The sequence below is a fragment of the Amphiura filiformis genome, chromosome 6 (assembly GCF_039555335.1).
Source record: "Amphiura filiformis chromosome 6, Afil_fr2py, whole genome shotgun sequence".
Classification (NCBI taxonomy): Eukaryota; Metazoa; Echinodermata; class Ophiuroidea; order Amphilepidida; family Amphiuridae; genus Amphiura; species Amphiura filiformis.
Window position 1 is genome coordinate 37,141,141 of NC_092633.1, and position 19,520 is coordinate 37,160,660.

The 19,520-nt window shown below is 35.3% G+C and overlaps 1 protein-coding gene across 2 annotated transcripts in view; it reads right to left on the reverse strand.

The window, feature by feature from the left end:
• The window catches only part of LOC140155374 (uncharacterized), a 36,092-nt gene that overhangs the window by 9,797 nt on the left and 6,775 nt on the right, over window positions 1-19,520 (reverse strand). The window contains exons 3-20 of one of the 2 annotated variants that reach the window (XM_072178197.1): window positions 19,305-19,389; window positions 14,422-14,582; window positions 14,216-14,251; window positions 13,643-13,759; window positions 11,181-11,330; window positions 10,609-10,728; window positions 9,389-9,505; window positions 8,853-8,990; window positions 8,527-8,643; window positions 6,680-6,796; window positions 6,236-6,344; window positions 5,624-5,725; window positions 4,559-4,630; window positions 4,224-4,295; window positions 3,423-3,494; window positions 2,832-2,909; window positions 1,092-2,281; window positions 362-606 (exon numbers count right to left, since the gene is read on the reverse strand). In XM_072178197.1, the coding sequence (XP_072034298.1) occupies window positions 362-606; window positions 1,092-2,281; window positions 2,832-2,909; window positions 3,423-3,494; window positions 4,224-4,295; window positions 4,559-4,630; window positions 5,624-5,725; window positions 6,236-6,344; window positions 6,680-6,796; window positions 8,527-8,643; window positions 8,853-8,990; window positions 9,389-9,505; window positions 10,609-10,728; window positions 11,181-11,330; window positions 13,643-13,759; window positions 14,216-14,251; window positions 14,422-14,582; window positions 19,305-19,389 (3,098 nt within the window). Of the gene's footprint in view, window positions 1-361; window positions 607-1,091; window positions 2,282-2,831; window positions 2,910-3,422; window positions 3,495-4,223; window positions 4,296-4,558; window positions 4,631-5,623; window positions 5,726-6,235; window positions 6,345-6,679; window positions 6,797-8,526; window positions 8,644-8,852; window positions 8,991-9,388; window positions 9,506-10,608; window positions 10,729-11,180; window positions 11,331-13,642; window positions 13,763-14,215; window positions 14,252-14,421; window positions 14,583-19,304; window positions 19,390-19,520 lie in introns of both variants that reach the window. The other variant, XM_072178195.1, reaches the window with a different exon arrangement.

The window sequence follows — 19,520 nt, forward strand, 5'->3', positions numbered from 1 at the left end:
GACATGTATGACGAAAACTTATCTTGATGATAATGGCCACTCAGCATGCGCAGTGTAAAGTTTTTGAAAATCTCGCCCTTCGGGCACATTTCTCCATGACGCAAGACCGCAGTGAAAAGTCAGTTGAGGAATCCAATATTTTTGACCAAATTTAAGCTAATATTTTAGCCGACAAATTGCAAATTTTCAGCGCTTCGCGCGAAATTTGTTTCTGGAAATCGAAGACTATTGTAAATTTGATGTCTCCTCTGAAAGACTTTATATTTTCATGGATATTCTACACTTTAAAATCACAATTGGAAGAGAGAGAATGGGAAGTTATTCCACCGACGCTATCAATTAGATGTATCGTTATTATTACCTCCTCAACAAGAACGTGCTCCTCATCAACTGATCCATGTTTGATGCCTTTCCTATGAAGAATTCTCACTGCATCTTCAAGATCTTGCTTGATAACTTCAATATCTTTCTCAGTAAACCCTGACCACTTGTCTGTTTTCTTCATATAATTGCTCATGAGATATTGCGTGTAATGGTCCATGTTCCTCACAAGGAAAATGCGGCTCTCAAGTTGATCTTCGATGGCCTTCTTGAACAACGACGAATCTAATCGTATAAGAAATATGGAATTTTATAAATACACTACGTAAATTCATATAAATGACTCACATTTAATAGTCCAAGAACTGAGAAACTAGCCGCGTAAAAGAGAAAGAATAGATTTCAAAGATTGGGCCAAATTTTAATGTTGCTGTTATCTTAAAAATTTGAATCAAATCGTTTTCTAGATTATGATGCGACCTCTCTTTTAAGACTCATGGCATCTTATCCACTGCGGCAAATCGGACTCTCATTATTGCCATAATAAATTATATGCGATGCGGGAAACCGCGTATCTCTAATATTTGGTCTGGGCTATTAATTGGCCTGATAATTCTAACATATCGGTTTCGTCTTTCAGAAACTGGCCGTTTTTGAGCTCAGGAAAGTGTCTAAAATTCAGCTCGCTAAGTTGATGACATATCGAAAATCTCGGGTAAATTTATTTGGTGCATCTATACCAAAGCGGCTAATAAAGATTTATTACGTACATGCTTTATCTCCTGACATCACAGTGTTGAAGTTTGTATCTTTCTGGTCAATTCCGTCATTCATTTTGCTTTTCGGCGCCATTATACTCAGCGATTTGTTGCCTGCTTTTGGTGCTTTTATTTTCACACGCTTCATCGTTTCTGATATTGACATTTTGCTCGTTGATGTACTGTCACGAGATCCCATCTTTCCTTTCTTTCTCGCCATTTCATGTGTAAGTATAGTGTAGAGATATGGATTAAGGGAGGCGTTGAGAGGCAGTACAAACACTGCCACCCAAGCGTAGATGACCGGACGAAGCTCCCACACTTCCGCTACCGATAACAGGCCACAGATAATGATTGGCATCCAACACACAAAGTTTGTGCCTATCAAGAAGCCCATACGAATGGCAAGTTGAACCTGCTGATGCTGAGACTTTCCTGCCGATTGGATACTCTTCGATGATGCATTGACTATGAAATACATAGCGACATAACAACACAACATAATGAGGAACAAAACCAAATTTAGCCCGAGGAATATTCCGAGCGAGTAGTGATAACCCCGGGTACGATGCCGACTGATCAGCGGCAAAGCTAAACATACACTGGACCTTCCATAATATTTCTCGCCAAAATAACCAGGAGCCATTGGTGGTATCGCGCTGATCAAAAACACTATTGCCCATACAGCCAATACAGCGATCCTTGCTGTCTTTGTAGTAAGCTTCTTAGAACTAAACGGAAAGCTAATGCAAATAAAACGATCAAGACTTATGATCGTCAGAAAAAATATGGACGCTTCGCTAGACAGAACGGCTAAGAAACCAGCAATGTTGCAAACTATACCAGTTTTCCAACCGTGTGCTTCTTCCATGAACCTAGGGCGATAATATTTATCAGCAGCAGCTATAATCAGCATATAGACACCCATGAGTAAATCGGCAATTGCAAGATTTGACACAAGTATCGATTGAACCGAAGATTTTTTACTGGCCTTGAGACAACTTACACCACAAGTTCTCCAAACTACGACAAAGGCATTACCAATTAAAGCGCTAACTCCCAGAACCCACATGAACAGGCGCAAGAATTTGTTACAGATAAGGTCCTCGCAATTGGAAAACTCATTGGAATCTCCTGGTAAACAATCCGAAATAGTGTCTGAGTCGCCCACCATACAGCAGATCATAAACTCGCTTGACCATCTGCAATTAAAGTACAAAAGGACATGATACTTTAATGTTTCAGATCTTGAATGATGAGGATCGACAAATGATTAAAAAGCAATCCAGAAAATATGCTTGTGCTACCAGTACATGTATATTATATGATAATTGTCATTTAAATTTAGCTCATGTCAATTTTAGTAAGTTTGAAATTCATGCATCAATCATAATAAAAACTTATAGAAATCTAAAACTTTATTCTGTATGCACGAAACAAGTTCGACTAGGTCTAATTTTAGACCTGATCTAAATATGGAGGTTAGATTTAGGGAGGGATCCCTTTAATCTTTTCTTTTTCCTCCTTTTTTACTTTGTTCCCTTTTTTTACTCCAAGCAAAGTCCACAAATGAAACTGCAGCTATCTAATATTAAGCTACACATTTGCTCTTAACACTAATAACAGGATCTACAATATTATAGAATAAGGATATGTAAACACCAAAAAGTTCCTTCTCCATAGAACTAATCTCGATAGTTAGACCGGGTCTAACTTGTTTCGTGCATATGGACTTTCGAAAGGTACACTTACAATGTTTTAAGCCTAGTAAGAGGATCAAAGAGAGCCTTAGATGGCCTCACTTCCATATCATTTGTCGTTGTCATGTCTCTGTGATAAGATCAGTCAAACATATCATTTAATACTACCATCATTTATTGATTTGATTTTCTTCCGAGTTTAATTTAATACCACCAGGTATCCACTAGGTATTCTATAAATTATATATTTGTGTGCAAACTGAGGGCGCTATTTACATATATTTTTAATTTAATTTAGCCAAATAAAATAAGTTATTCCTTGCATTTTTTTGAATTTTTTTTTGCTATTTGTTACTCTTTTTCTGATGTTTTAATGCCATTATATCAGTGTCTACCCCTTGTAAAGATGAAAACACGATTTAAGATTTTTTTTAAAGCGCCATCAGTGTTCACCTTTTCTTAAAAAAGAACGTAGTTTTACATGCTATCAAACAACCGTGTTGAAGTGCTAATATAATTGACAAAATAATCATTGTTTTAACATCTCTTGGTAGATAAAGATTGGATAAAAACATTTCGGTCTCTTGAATTAATATGGATGATTAAGGGTTACCTATTGACAAAATTTTGGCAGATTACTTACAAAAATACTAGGTGTTTTAAACCGGAGAACACATCCGAATCAATCGTGATTAATGAGTTGCCTGAAAGATCTCTGTAAGATAGAATAGATGCATTATAGCATTTATTTTGAAAAAAAAAAAAAAAAACATCAAGTTAATAAACTCCTGAACAAAAGTTTGAAAAGTTTTTTCAAGCATCTATATCTCAGATTATTTGTGACATGTTCATGTCTTGTTGCATATCAATGGATAGCTATTTGATTCCCCTTTACAATGACACCACATTTGAAACAATCACCTTTTCACGCCTGAGTACACATCTTGTGAATGTAGTGGGGTCTCAAACCGAACGTGCCAAATTAATCATCATTCTGTGCAGCAAGATGCAATCCCATATTATCACAATCTGGGACCTAATGCAATCCTCCAAGATGACAACGCTCGCCCCACAGAGCCAGGGTAGTCAACGACTATCTACAAAATATGGGAGTTGAGATAATGAAAAGGCCTGCCATCAGCCCAGACCTCATCGCGATTGAACACTTGGTCGTGCTGTACGTGGCAGAGTAGCCAATGCAACCACATTGCGGCGAATGGTTGAACAGTTGAAGAATGGAATGTCATTCTACAGTGACGTCACAAATAATCTGAGACATAAATACTTGAAAAAAAATTCCAAACTTTTGTTGACGAGTTTATATTGGTATCTTTTATCTACTATATGATATCAAATTTGTAATTTTGTTACGTACGTTCTGTACGTATCAGAAAATATTTTGAACTCAATTTATGTACATAATAATGTCATAACGCAAACTTACAGATATTCCAGGGCATGTAAACCAGTGAATGATCCACCTTGAAGGTGATATATGGTATTGACACTCACTATTCTGAAATAAAAGAGTTTGTGAAATTTGTTGTTTTATATGTTAGAAATGATGGTCCGATAGTTAACTATCGAGGATATCAAACATATTTGAAAAATATTGAAATATATTAATATCACTGACATGGTTAAAATATTTATGTTCGGTTGATGATTTCAGTGATGTAGTTGACCAAGGTAGTGGTGTTGATACTATGATGACCGCAATAATAGAGACATTTTATAATGGCTTGAGATTTATCGCATTCGGCAAAGAATATAACTCACAATTTCTTTAGATTGGAATTTCCTTCAAATTGTCCTGGTCTCAGATAAGAGATGCCGTTTTTACTTATGTCACTATATGATAAACAAAGAAACGAACAAATGTTATTAGTTATAATTAAAATCAAGTCATATGTCATGTAAATTCATTATCGTTATGAATTCGGCAGACGGCCGAATCCGGATTCGGCTTTTGGTAAATTCATATTACGCATGCATTATTTTTGAATAAGAGAACAAGGGATCAATGCTTTAACGATAGAGGGCAGCATATCAATTTTTAACAGTTGTCATCGTTGACCGTACTGCAATGTACCGTTAGCTAACCCTGTATGCCACCCTCTTTTGATTACTTATTACGCTATTATCATTTGATTTTATCAAAAATGATATGCTTTCTGTCTGCCGAATTCATAATGATATCAAGGCTTATTTTCGATATTTATTACATGGCTCCTTTCTCGTGAGTAACAATCTGAATGGATGCGACTGATAGAATATGTAGAAAAGTTATTCATTAGTAGATCACAAGCGCTGTAACTTTCGGAGGCTTATTTCACCATATTTATGATGAGCAATCCGTTGTAATTTTCTCTCCTGAAGGTGGCATGGGGATAGTTCCCTGAACTGTATTTCTTCTCCTTGCTCACTTACACGCACACAATTCATAGGGCTAGATAGGGCTAGAGCCACGCCGTTGCAACAGTTAAATTTATCCTTTTATTTATTTTATTATATTAAATTGTAAGCCGTTCACGGACACCTTGTCACAGAGTGCAACATGAAATGTAATCTACAATGCCACAGTGGCCAGGGCCGGATTTACCTTTTTGTGGGCCTTGGAACAGGAGGCTCCAAAACCCACCGTCTGGAAGGCATGAGCACTTAAGTGGCAAAGTATTGGTTTCTGTATAAGATCGACAGTGGCGGCGGAAGCATTGAAATTGAGAGGGGCGGGCATTCCGATTGTACTTGGACAGTTGCTAGCGAAGCGCGGAAAAAATCATATAAATATAAATATGTCTACATGTGCCTTATACGGTAAACCACTCAAACATAAATACTTACAGAATAAACAGCATCTTCAGGCGTTTCAAGTCAACGAAGAGAATGTTTTCAATGGTGCTGTTGTCATTGACATTGGGTATGGGGTCAACAGATATTAAATTCCTAAAAGAATTTGAAAAAAATGTTAACATTATGAAGTCAACAATGTGAAGTGACCATATTGGACATATAAGTAAGATTGTTTAATCTACGAAACTTTTTATTGCACACTACGCTGTTTTCCAATCAACATCCTGTTGAACTGGTATTATTACATTAACTTAAAAGATAACACAGTTACATGGGACTGTGTCAGACACCACTGAAATATCCGATCTAAAAAACATTGCCTTATTTGGATGGATAGATTCTCAGTACGTTTAGAGACAAAAATCTATAAAAGTGAAAATAAGAGACATTGGGAATTTTGTCCCAGATGCGAACCCGGATTCGGAGTTTTTCATTTATTCATTAAGCGTGATTATTACAAATGACATTGATTTATTTGGATGGTGATAAGTACATGGACAAGTATAACACATTATGTGAAAAACTGGACATTGAAAAACACCCGAGGGCATACTAGTACGTTTGAATAAGTTTATTTGGTACAATTTTGAATAAGTTACTTACAATTGTCGTAAACCACCTGGTAACTGTCCAGCTTTGATTGCATCCCATGTAATGTCTTTACATGAGTAGGAATGTCCAATACAGGTACAGCCGGCTGGACAATGAGTATCTTTGAACAAATGACAAGGTTTGTATTATGTTACAAAAGAATTGATTGGTATAGATTGAATGAATGAATGAAATGCAATATGGATTTTCTGCACTTAAAATGTAGCGGGTGCAAGACACGCAAAGAAAGAGTCTATGTGCAAGGTGTCCTAGATCCCAGAATATGCAAGTGTAGTCTTATTACAACCAACTGGTTTTCTTCATAAATCTTTGTTGAGATATATTTAAAAGAGACTACCAACTATGTTAATAAAATTTGAACAACAACAACAGCACAAAAAAGATTTAAAAAAAAATCAAAATCAAACAAACAAACAAGAATAAATGCAGTCTTACCACAGAACAGTTCATCATCTCCATCCGGGCATTGTTTTATTCCGTCACATATGTGATCATCCATTAAACATTGTTTAGAACCACGGCAACGATAAAAACCATGGCAAGTAAAATCATCTACAATTAATTAAAAGCATAACACGTTATAATTGTATATAGGTTACAATACGAGTGAAAGTGATTTTAACTTGAGTACAATCTGGAATTATCGTGAAAGCATGATCAATAACGTCGTTTAACCACTAATATATTGCCTATCCATTTATTATTGGATCTCTTAAATTGCGCACCAGTATGGTATTCGTCCGAGTGTGTGTACTATTGTTTTGGCGTAGTTGGCAGATGACACAGGATAGCACCCCTTGATGCAGTCCTTGCCGACACATTTATTACACTAGTTGCTGCCACTTTAATTTAAGAGGGCATACAGTGACGGAAAGCCTACTATGGTCTGTTCTTGCTGACAAATTTATTGCACTAGTTATATCCACTTTATTTTATGAAGGGATGCAGCGACAGGAAAGCCTACTATGATACTGTCCTTGCTGACATATTTATTGCACTAGTTACAGCCGATTTATTTTACGAGGGCATGCAGTGACGGAAAGCCTACTATGATACTGTCCTTGCTGACACAATTTATTGCACTAGTTACAGCCGATTTATTTTACGAGGGCATGCAGTGACGGAAAGCCTACTATGATACTGTCCTTGCTGGCACATCTATTGCACTAGTTACTGCCAATTTATTTTACGAGGGCGTGACTGAAAGCCTACTATGATACTGTCCTTGCTGACACAATTTATTGCACTAGTTACAGCCGATTTATTTTACGAGGGCATGCAGTGAATGAAAGCCTACTATGATACTGTCCTTGCTGACACATCTATTGCACTAGTTACTGCCAATTTATTTTACGAGGGCATGCAGTGACAGGTTGGTGCTGTCCTTGCTTGCACATTTATTACACAGTTACTGCTGCCAATTTATTTTATGCCGGCATCCAGTGACAGCCTACATTGATGCTGTCTGAGCTGTCCTTGCTGGCATAAATATTCACTAGTTACTAACAATTTATTTTATGAGAACATCTAGTGACAGGAAAGCCTGCCTTGATGCTGTCCTTGCCGACATTTATTGCATTAGTTACTGCCAATTTAATTTATGAGGGCATACAATGACAGGAATCTTGACGCTGACTTGCTACTGCCAATTTATATTATAGGGCATCCAGTGACAGGCACGGTTGTTTGATAGCATGTAAAATTTTAAAGAAAAGATGAACACTGATGGCGCTATTTATCTTAAATCGAGTTTTCATCTTTACAAGGGGTAGACACTGGTATAATGGCATTAAAACATCAGAAAAAGAGTAACAAATAACAACGAAATTTTCGGAAAACTTTTTATCATGAAATGTTAGGAATAATTTATATTATTTGGCTAAATTAAATTTAAAATATATGTAAATAGCGCCCTCAATTTTCAAACAAATATACAGTTTTACTTTATAGAATAAAAAAATCACAAAAAAGCAGCAAAGGATGAATAACTTGGAAAAGAAACGAAAAAGAGCTGGAAATATATGAACATATTAGTGTGATAGTTGTTGGTATTGTCTTGGTCTAGAATTGAACATAACATTACATTGTGCTTTGTTAGAAAATTTAATAAATAATCACATCAAACTACTTTCACGCTATCCTTGCTGACAAATTTATTCCATTAGTTTCTATCGTTGCTGACACATTCAATGCTCTCTTACATGTTGAGTGCATGTGAGCTGTGAATGTCAAGGAGATGACAGTGGGCGGAGTGATCTGTACATAGTTAGTATGACACTTACTACATTGTTGCTCATCTTCTCCGTTAGGACAATCCCACTTTCCATCACATCTATATTGTATATTGATGCAGTATGAATCTGGGCATTTCATGCTAGTCTCCGAACATTTGCTTTCCTCTGTTGAAATAAAAACAAATTCCGTTGAACATGCAATATTACTTAATTAATTTTTGTTTTGATACCTCATAATTGCTAATTGAATTTAGACACCAAACTCGGACATAGACTACACACCGACCTTTTCATAGCGTCGCTACTCAATACAACTACCTGTTCTCAACCCCGGGTTCTCAACGAGTAGAAACTGGTGCACACTTTAGACTTACCACATCCAGCAAGATGAGTCATATCCCGACATCCAATCGGAAAGCCGTACTTATCGATGTCATATTGGCATGATTTATTACGTTCTGCTGAAGCGCCATTTTTGCATTCAAATTCGTTGCCCACCTTTGTATGATTTTCTGGACAGATAGACATGAATAATTACGTTTAAAAATGACAAATTTGTGGTTCAAATCTCAAGATATTTTTATTATTGATTCAATAATTACATAAATCATTGGAATAACATAAGACTATATTATCCATTTCCTTTATACACAGAACGACTGCTCAGTGCCAGAAGTGGGTAAGTGCTGTGCAATAGCTGCCATGTGTAGATGAGTACAATAATTAGAGTGTGTAATTGCCAAAAGTTCACACTTCATAGCTACCATGTGTAGATGAGTACATAATTACTGTGTGTAAATTGCCAAATGTTCACAGGGCAGCTATTGCACTTATCCACTTCTGGCACTAAACAGTCGATAATATAGAATCACAAGATTATCAACGATTTCCCCCTTATCATGATACTCACTACATTCCGGGGGCTCATCTTCCCAATTCCTTCCGGGACAATCTACTTGCCCATCGCATTTAGCTGAGAGAGGCAACCAGGTACCATCGAAGCATTGGAAACCAACGGATGAATAATCTAAAATTGAATCAGTTTCATGTGATGTGAATGTCATCGACAATAACTATTATCTTTGTCTTTGTTGTGACTTTATAAATAATAGGGGTCGAATGTGGGCAAACAAAAAATGTTTGAAAGTCGGCCTTTCCCCCCGTTTGGATTCAATTAGCGCACAAGATGGATCTATGATTACCTGAAGTTATTTGGGTCTATATTTATACAATCATTTCATTTCACGCAGAAACCTTCACGGAATTCATTTTTCCAGCGTGGGCCGCGATATGTTAGTTCAGTAACAGTAACAGGACTCCTTTTAAGCATTCATCGCCCATTAACCCCCATTTTCAAGTATTTGCACATGAATGACTCGAGCTTCCCCTCTCATGCCAGGCATCTTGGTATGATGTCTAGCATTCACTACCCAGCAAACACAAAACGTTTTCGACATCATTCGCAAAAGGTTATAAAAGGTTGTCAGAAAACGTTTAAATGTCGGGTTATATAAAGGGTGTATTAAGGGTATAAAATGTTTTCATTACATTAAAAAACATTTTTTGATAATCTACTGCTCAACAAACAAAAATGTTTTACGGAAAACGTTTAAATGTCGGGTTATATAAAGGGTATAAAAACGTTTTAATAACATTCCAAAAACATTCTTGAAAACTTGATACAAAACATTCTAAACAGAATGTTATTTTGGGGTTGAAAAAATATTTTGCGAAAAATGTTTGCCCAAAATATTTTCAATAACGTTGTAAAACCTTTTTATGACCTTTATATAACCCGGCATTTAATGTTATTAAAAGGTTTTGAAAAAAAAAACATTTCTGTGTTTGCTGGGTTCAAATATTTTAACATAATAAATGTTATTTAAGTATTGACACAATATTTGGCAAAAATGTTTGCAAAAATAGTTTACAATAACATTTTTGAAAACATTTAAAAATATTGTTGTAGTGTGTTTTCATACAAAACGTTTTAAAACGTTATCATGACCTTTATATAACCCGACATTTTAATGTTATTAAAACGTTTTACCTAAACCAAAAGCCAAAATATAACTTTTTAAAACGTTTTTGTGTTTGCTGGGTAGCAACGTTTTGTTATTGCAGACTTACCACAGGCCGTCTCGTCTGATCCATCTGGACAATCTTCAATCAAATCACATCGCTTACTTAGATCAATGCATTGGCCATTATCACAAAGAAAATCTGTCCAAGGATTACATATTGGATATACTGAAAGAGAGGAATAACAGTTAAAATGAGTAAAAATATGTCTTCACATGCACATGGGTTTATATGCACAGCAACAACAACACCAAAAAGATTCAGAAACCATTAACAAACAAAATATACAATGCTTTTAGTAACACATTGTTTTGTTTTCTTAGCATTATGTGCTTACTATCGAGCGCTTTTGAAAACATGAAATTGTACTTAAGTCCGGCGCTTTACAAATGAGCTAATGGCGTTGAGACAAAAATTTGCAGGTTTAGTTGTACGTATATAACTACTATGTGTATCAATGATTTGCTCAAAACCCTTTACACTTTTGTGGATGGGAAACTTCATGTTTGGATGTCTTAAAAGCGCTCGATAGTAAGCACATATGCTAACTATCGAGTTTTTACGGTAGAATTAATCTCAAATTGTTTGAATATTATGTATAGATTATATTATATACAAACCACATTGCATTTCATCAGATCCATCTTGGCAATGCGGGATGAAGTCACATAGATACGACACCGATATACATTGATAATTGTCTCTGCATCTCACTTGGTCAACACCACACCCATTTGTTATGTCAGCCTTGTGCCAAATTACACCAAAATCTAGACAAGAAAAGGGAAAACACTTTCAATATGTTGAAAAAATGGCACTTTTTATATGAAACGACTGCTTCTTCCACATTCAATCTAAGAACCTCTTAAAATGACTACTATTTATTGTTTAATGACCTTTTACTTTGCGCGCACTTTTGAAAATATTTTGAAAACCATTTAGTTGGGTTGCTAGACGTCGCTACAAAATTGGTTTTGCTCTATTTACTTTACAAAACTCGCTATTTTTTAAGTTAAATTGAATTAAATGACTTAAAGTAATGCGGTTTGTAGAGAAAATACCTGCAAACCCAATTTAGCAGCGACAACGTCTAGTTAAAGTGAATTAAATCCCGCATTAAGGGATCTGGAATGAGGGTTTTGAGCGTTTCGACAGTATTTTTGTGGGACATAAGAGCACATCAGACATATAAAATTGCATTCTGAATACGAAGAATGTCTTTCTGATATCAAATAATTTTCATTTTTTGAAATTCACGATATAATACAACTTTTATGACAAATTATAAAAATTTGATATTTTTCACATTTTTGATATGTAACAGTCCTCAAATTTTATAAATCTAATGACATATTCTTAAAGTGTATGTAGCTGGGAGGAAAAGCCGACGATCAATTGAAAATTTTGACCTTTCATATTGAAGATATGGATTTTTTTCCCAAAAAGACTTAATTTTTTTTTTTTTTTTTTTGGGAAAAAAAATCCATATCTTCAATACGAAAAGTCAAAATTTTCAATTGATCATCGGCTTTTCATCCCACCTACATACACTTTAAGTATAAATCATCAGTTTTATAAAGTTTACTTCGAGTACTGTTATATAAAAATTTTAATCATTTGCCATAAAATGTGTATTACATTGCGAATTTCAAAAAATCAAATTTATTTGATATCAGAAGGACATTCTTCGTATTCATGCAATTCGATATGTCTGATATCCTCTAATGTCCCACAATAAATACTGTCCAAACGTTCATACCCCACCCCTTAAGCATACTGGCAAGGTTATATTTCAGTATTTCGCTCTTTCCAATGCTCTTCCGAGTGAATCGAAGAATGCAGTGTTATCAAATTGAAAATAGCCTTTCTTATTCTGTTCCTATTGAAGACTGTTCGTCGAAGATGTTTAGACATGCTATGGTAAATAAGAAATATGTTCCACATATTTGTATGAACTACTTGGTTATAGAAGATTCCCCAATTATAATTTTAATTGGGAAAATATATTGGGTTCAATTACATGATGTATCAAAGAGGCCAGGTTTATTTGACTTAATTGGACAATTATTCACAACATAATTATACGCAACAAAGGTTTTATTATGTAACTTGGGGAAAGAAGATATAATATTGTGCAATTCTTGTATTGCTGTTGATCATTCAGATCACTTCTTTTTCATTGTAATAAGACGATGCCTATTTGGTAATTTGCTAACACTGGTTATTTACACATGAGCTGGAAAAGCACTCTAGACTATCAGTTGAAAATGTTTTATTGAATTATCATAATCACATAAATAGTGCTTACTCAAAATATATCAATTATGTTATATATGTCTCGAGCTCTCCTCTCCCCATCCTTCCCTTCCCACTTGCAATGCTCTCGCCCCTCTGTATCTTTTTTCTCCCTCCCTTACCCCACCTCTCTTCTCTTGCTCTCTTCTCAGTAATAAATATCTTGAATAAAAGTCAACTATATTGGAAGTCATATAGCTTTCTATCGACCCTTCTGCATGTGATTCTCACATAAATAGATGTGTTTATATCACTTTGTAATTCGGTTGGAAATATTTCAATGGTCTATACTTTTTAACAGAGAAATAAGCTTTATTGGATTTTCTAAACCACGCTCTCAAATGTAGATTGACATGTTCGATTTCTCTGCTCGCGAATATTGCACTGCGTAATTTAAACATTTCTTTTGTATACTAAGATTAGGTATCTTCAAACCAAGCGATTATGCGTTCACACGATTATGTAACAAACTCAAATAAAAACCAAAACTCCTTGCTACAAGTTTTAAGTTTCTAACAACGGGTACAAATATATCGATAATTACGTCAGTCAAGAGCTTAGGCAGGATAACAGGAAATCGCGTGACCAAAACCGTTCGGAGGAATTTAAATTACATAAATGTAACAAGAACGTCCGACGGGTTGAAATAATCCTTGAAATAAGAGGCGAAAGAATAATCGATTTGGTCACTTTTCAGGCAACGGGTGATATTGGGACACCATGTATGTTACAAAAGGTGTAATGGCAAAACACGCTTTTGAACTATGTTATACCAATAATGTCTTACCATTCTCGCAATTCCTCTCATCGCTGCCGTCTGTACAGTCACGGGATCCATCACAAATAAAGATGTTATGAATACATTCTCCAGATGAGCAAGTGAAGAATTTCTTCGAACATCCAACTTCTTATTGCCAAATATGTAACAATAGTAATAGAACACTCTCATGAAAATACAAAACATCGAAATTCAAATTCTGCATTAGTTCATTTATTTCATTTCTAATGAGAAAATTAATTTAAAAAAGAGGACAAATGGAGGCCATTTAATTTTTTTTAAATGCGTGAGACGTATAAACAGAACAACTGCAAGTAACATAAAATCGTATTTGCATACCCACACTGGCACACACTTATCGTACAACACGAAAACCTACATTGTTGAGATAATTATTGCCGAGATGAAATTACCGTTCATATGATTCTTTGAAGTACCGTAATATTTTCACTTTTTTAATACCAATTAATATACATTTAGTAGAATAGTAGAAATTTCCGAGCTTAGAAATGTAAACTTTTACTTAAAATCATTAGATCAAAATGTAACAAGTGAATTAGTCATGGATGATATTTTGTTTACCTGTGCGGCTCCTCAAATGCATTTCGTGCAGCTGTCCTGTACAGGTAAAATTAGTAATGGGTAAAAGTTAAGCGATTATCAACAACAATGAAAAATAATATCTTATTATTTTGTGAATTTGGAGTAATTTCAAGTGACTAAACATTTCCGGTTTCAATTGAAAAGTTTACATTGTACGCACATACAGAATATGAAGCTTATCTCACGTGGTTTTGCTTGTTTGACGCATATAAACTGTCGCGTTCTCGGTGCTGCGCATGGTATATCATGCCAGTGACTGGTTGGGGACGCAGCGTCAGAGGAAAGTACCATTGTACAGGCTTCTAACCACCCTCCATCTGGTTGACGTTCAGACAAGCTGGTTGCGCTGAAATGAGGATTGCATCAAGACGTTATTCATCTAAAATTTGATAACCACACAGTATTGTTTGTATATACAAATCTCTATTAAATATAGTGTTGTTGATTCGTGAAAGAATGTGCAGACCGCAAACGAATTAAGGTACCAATAATGTTCACCCCTGTAGATCCTAAACAAAGACAAATATGTCAAAATTATAACCAGCAGCCAATATCTGTACCCTTTAGCTCTGATTTACTACCTCATTTGTTGAAATCGGCTGAGATTAAAAACGGTCATCTAAACCCTAAAGAAGGAATTAAATCAAAATTTGTATTTAGTTCTCTTGTTCCTTGGGATTTTTTATTATCTGTCTTCATTTTCTTGAATAATTTCAACAAATAAGATCAAAAGAGCTAAAAGATGCAGCTATTAGCTGCTTTTTCGAATTTTGACATATTTGTCTTTGTTTAGGATATACAGGGTGAACCAAACTGGTACCTTAATTATTTTTCGGTCTGTATTCAATAGTAAAACAAACAATAAATTATTTCAATGCATAAATCTATCTGCCGTGAAGGAATAACAATTACTTAGCCTAAATTAATTTTATGTGCTGCGTCGATGATAGTAATAGACTGCGCTGCATTCCTTTTTTTTGATAAACAATTCATACGTTTCCATGCATGAAACCATTTAAAATCTATGACGAAACACATCACATCTCCAGTGACTGCCCTGCCCAGAGTAAAAAGGACTGCGGTAGTCAGTTTTCTCAAGGATAGCTGAGCTGTTGAATCAGAACAGGAATGATGAGTTTTCCATGGTCAGGTCAGAGAGATTAGGGAATGATAAATTAAACTGGTCTACTACAGTAGACTATGATAGTAATAGCTCAAGTTGATGAATCATTGACAATTTATTTTCATAAAGTCGTCCTTCTAGATGAAGCGGGTCATGGTAAGCGCACGGTTTTTGCACAAAACCCCATGGATTTCCACATAGCAACTACACGATTAAAATAACGTTGGTTAATCATACATTACTTTAAGCTAAAATGAAGGTGAAACATTGTGCTATTTACTGGCGCAAGTTGCAATTTTACACTATTTTGCCCAAAATCTAGGTATTTAAGGAAGCGGATAGCAACGCTTGCCCAGTATTTTTGAGGGACCTGAGAACACACCAAATTGCATTCTGAATAAGAAGAATGTCCTTCTGATAATCAAATTATTTTGATTTTTTTTTTAATTTCGCGATATACCATAAATTTTATGGCAAATTATTAAAAATTGATATTTTGACATTTAACAGTTCTCGAAGTAAACTTTATAAATTTAATGATATGCACTTAAAGCCTATGTAGCCATTATTTGAAGATTTTGACCTTTCGTATTGAAGATATACAGTTTCCCACAAAGAACCTAAAAATAGCCCGGTAAAGCGGGCCTGTAACGCAACTGAGGCTTTGCCCCACTACTTACAGAAAAAATTGGGGGAGAAGGGGAGCATTCGTCGGCATGACCAAAACCATTTTGACTATGCGTTGTATTTGTTAATTTGTAAGGCAATATTTGTTTGAAAAATTCAAAATTAATGTTTGACCGATTACTACAACCTACTACCCTTTTTGCATAGAATATTGCGTCGCGATTAGTCTACTTTGTGGAGGAACTCAATTGCATGATCGTCATGGTTTGAAGCTTCAATAGCATAGAATTATTTTAAGCACAGATTTTTAATTCTTTCTGCACGGATTTTTAACCTCACTGCACGAACGTGCCAGGAGGCAAAATAGCCCATGCATAATCATGGTAATCTTCACCCCTCAGTGAATCGTGATGCAAAAAAATACTTACGTAACACGATTTACGTAAAATTCGTACTCAAGGTAATAGAGACTTTGCGGAATGAAGTATGAAACTTTACTGGAACTTTAACGGCAACTTCAAAAATATCGATTGGATTTCTTGCTCAAATTCACTTCAACGCGAACGTCAGATTGGTTTCTGTACCAGAAGCGTCTTGTTGTTTAATCTAGGGGAAGTGTATCAATGGGTGATCAAAAGAAGGGTATGTAAAAGCTACTGCAACAAATGTCTCCCTTTTGTTTGCTGAAGTGCTTTGTTGGTAACACTTCAATACAATAGGCGCTTAGTCTGAATAAACATGGATTACATCTCTAGGCGATGACCCATGCCCGGGACCCATGCAATGGCTATACGCTAATATTATACTTCTAAACATGTTTCAATTAAATATTCTTGTGATATGCCTATTATTATTGTCCCGGATTATTATAATAAAAGCTCAAGTAAACGTTAGTTTTGTCAATTTTATATTTCCATCAGGACACAAGCCCATTTTATCTGTTTGCTCTCCCTAGCCACCCCCAACCACCACCACCACCACCACACCTCTCCATAATATCCTCCCCTCCCTCCGTCTATTCATCTATCCTCACTTTCCCACCCCCCAGTGGCGTTGCCAGGAGTTTTCTTTTAGGAGGGCAAGGACTCCTCTTTGCATTCTGATCGAATTAAATATATCTCCTCGAATGATCCTCATTTTGTTCTTTAAAAACTCCCAGAATTTTGAATTTCAACCAACATATTTCTGGATGCTCCTTTTCTGACATTCTTATTTTTTGTAACAAATAGGCCTCCTTTTTAATAATGAATAATGTGGTTGACATACAATATCCATAGGCCTATATGCCCCAATGTATAACTTATGTTTGATGAGTGTGTTTAAAGAGTGTCAGCGTATAGCGTGGCACATGTTAGACACGCTTTCTGTTGAATTGGGGTACATAATGTAGGCCTAAATGAATAAATAAATAATTAAATAAAATACCTGAACAGTACAAGCATATTTGGTTATATAGAGGTGTAATTATAAGACACGCAACGTTGTAAAAAATGTTCACAGAAGTTCAGTACACTGCTGGGTCCCGTAAAATCAGGCCATTTTATGGGAACTTAATACCCTTGGCGTTGCGTTGAAGTCGAAGCCAAAACTTGGTTCCGCAAGCTGATTTGGTGTACGTCATGAGCACACACAAAAGTATATACCAAATGTGACGTTTGGAACAAAAAATATTTTGATCTAATTCAATCAGTAATTTTCAGCAACATGTGGCATGTTTTTTACCCAAACCAAATTAGATTTCCAATAATTGGTCTATTAACTAGATAATACATAAGTGGTAATTATGTAGTCTATGAGGAAATATCCAAACTATTGTTCTTAATTATGACGTATTTTCATCATAATTTACGGCACACTATATAGATTCTCGCGTTAACTTTAACTTCAAGCGGCTTTAATGGCAGAGTGGTTTTGAATACATAATCCTCTAGACGTTAAAGTTTGTGGTTTCTAACTTCATTTCGCAAGGTCTCTATTGATATTGTTATACATTCAATTAACAATTCACTTTTATACTTCATAAGGTTTTTGTGTTGAATGTTCTTCTTGTCAAAACCAAATACAGTAAGCCAAAAATTAAGGTACCAGTTATGTTCAGCCTTTGTATATCCTAAACAAAGCCAGATATGTCATAATTGGAACCAGCAGCTACCAGCAAACACAAAACGTTTTCGACATCATTCGCAAAAGGTTATAAAAGGTTGTCAGAAAACGTTTAAATGTCGGGTTATATAAAGGGTATATTAAGAGTATAAAACGTTTTCATAACCTTAAAAACATTTTTGATAATATACTGCTCATCCTCCCCTCCCTCCGTCTATTCATCTATCCTCACTTTCCCACCCCCCAGTGGCGTTGCCAGGAGTTTTCTTTTAGGAGGGCAAGGACTCCTCTTTGCATTCTGATCGAATTAAATATATCTCCTCGAATGATCCTCATTTTGTTCTTTAAAAACTCCCAGAATTTTGAATTTCAACCAACATATTTCTGGATGCTCCTTTTCTGATATTCTTATTTTTTGTAACAAATAGGCCTCCTCTTTTAATAATGAATAATTTGGTTGACATACAATATCCATAGGCCTATATGCCCCAATGTATAACTTATGTTTGATGAGTGTGTTTAAAGAGTGTCAGCGTATAGCGTGGCACATGTTAGACACGCTTTCTGTTGAATTGGGGTACATAATGTAGGCCTAAATGAATAAATAAATAATTAAATAAAATACCTGAACAGTACAAGCATATTTGGTTATATAGAGGTGTAATTATAAGACACGCAACGTTGTAAAAAATGTTCACAGAAGTTCAGTACACTGCTGGGTCCCGTAAAATCAGGCCATTTTATGGGAACTTAATACCCTTAGCGTTGCGTTGAAGTCGAAGCCAAAACTTGGTTCCGCAAGCTGATTTGGTGTACGTCATGAGCACACACAAAAGTATATACCAAATGTGACGTTTGGAACAAAAAATATTTTGATCTAATTCAATCAGTAATTTTCAGCAACATGTGGCATGTTTTTACCCAAACCAAATTAGATTTCCAATAATTGGTCTATTAACTAGATAATACATAAGTGGTAATTATGTAGTCTATGAGGAAATATCCAAACTATTGTTCTTAATTATGACGTATTTTCATCATAATTTACGGCACACTATATAGATTCTCGCGTTAACTTTAACTTCAAGCGGCTTTAATGGCAGAGTGGTTTTGAATACATAATCCTCTAGACGTTAAAGTTTGTGGTTTCTAACTTCATTTCGCAAGGTCTCTATTGATATTGTTATACATTCAATTAACAATTCACTTGTTTACCTTTTGGGAATAAACCAATGCGTATATATCATTGGTCGACCATCCGTCCATCTATACTCTCCAATGTTAATATCAAGTTTCAGTCCTGAAATAGAACGACAAAATGCAAATAACCAACAGAGATGAATGATTAACAAGAATCAATATTCCTTTAGGGAACGAAATGAAATGTAAATACATGTAAAATACAGATATAGAGGGAAAATTACAAGTAAA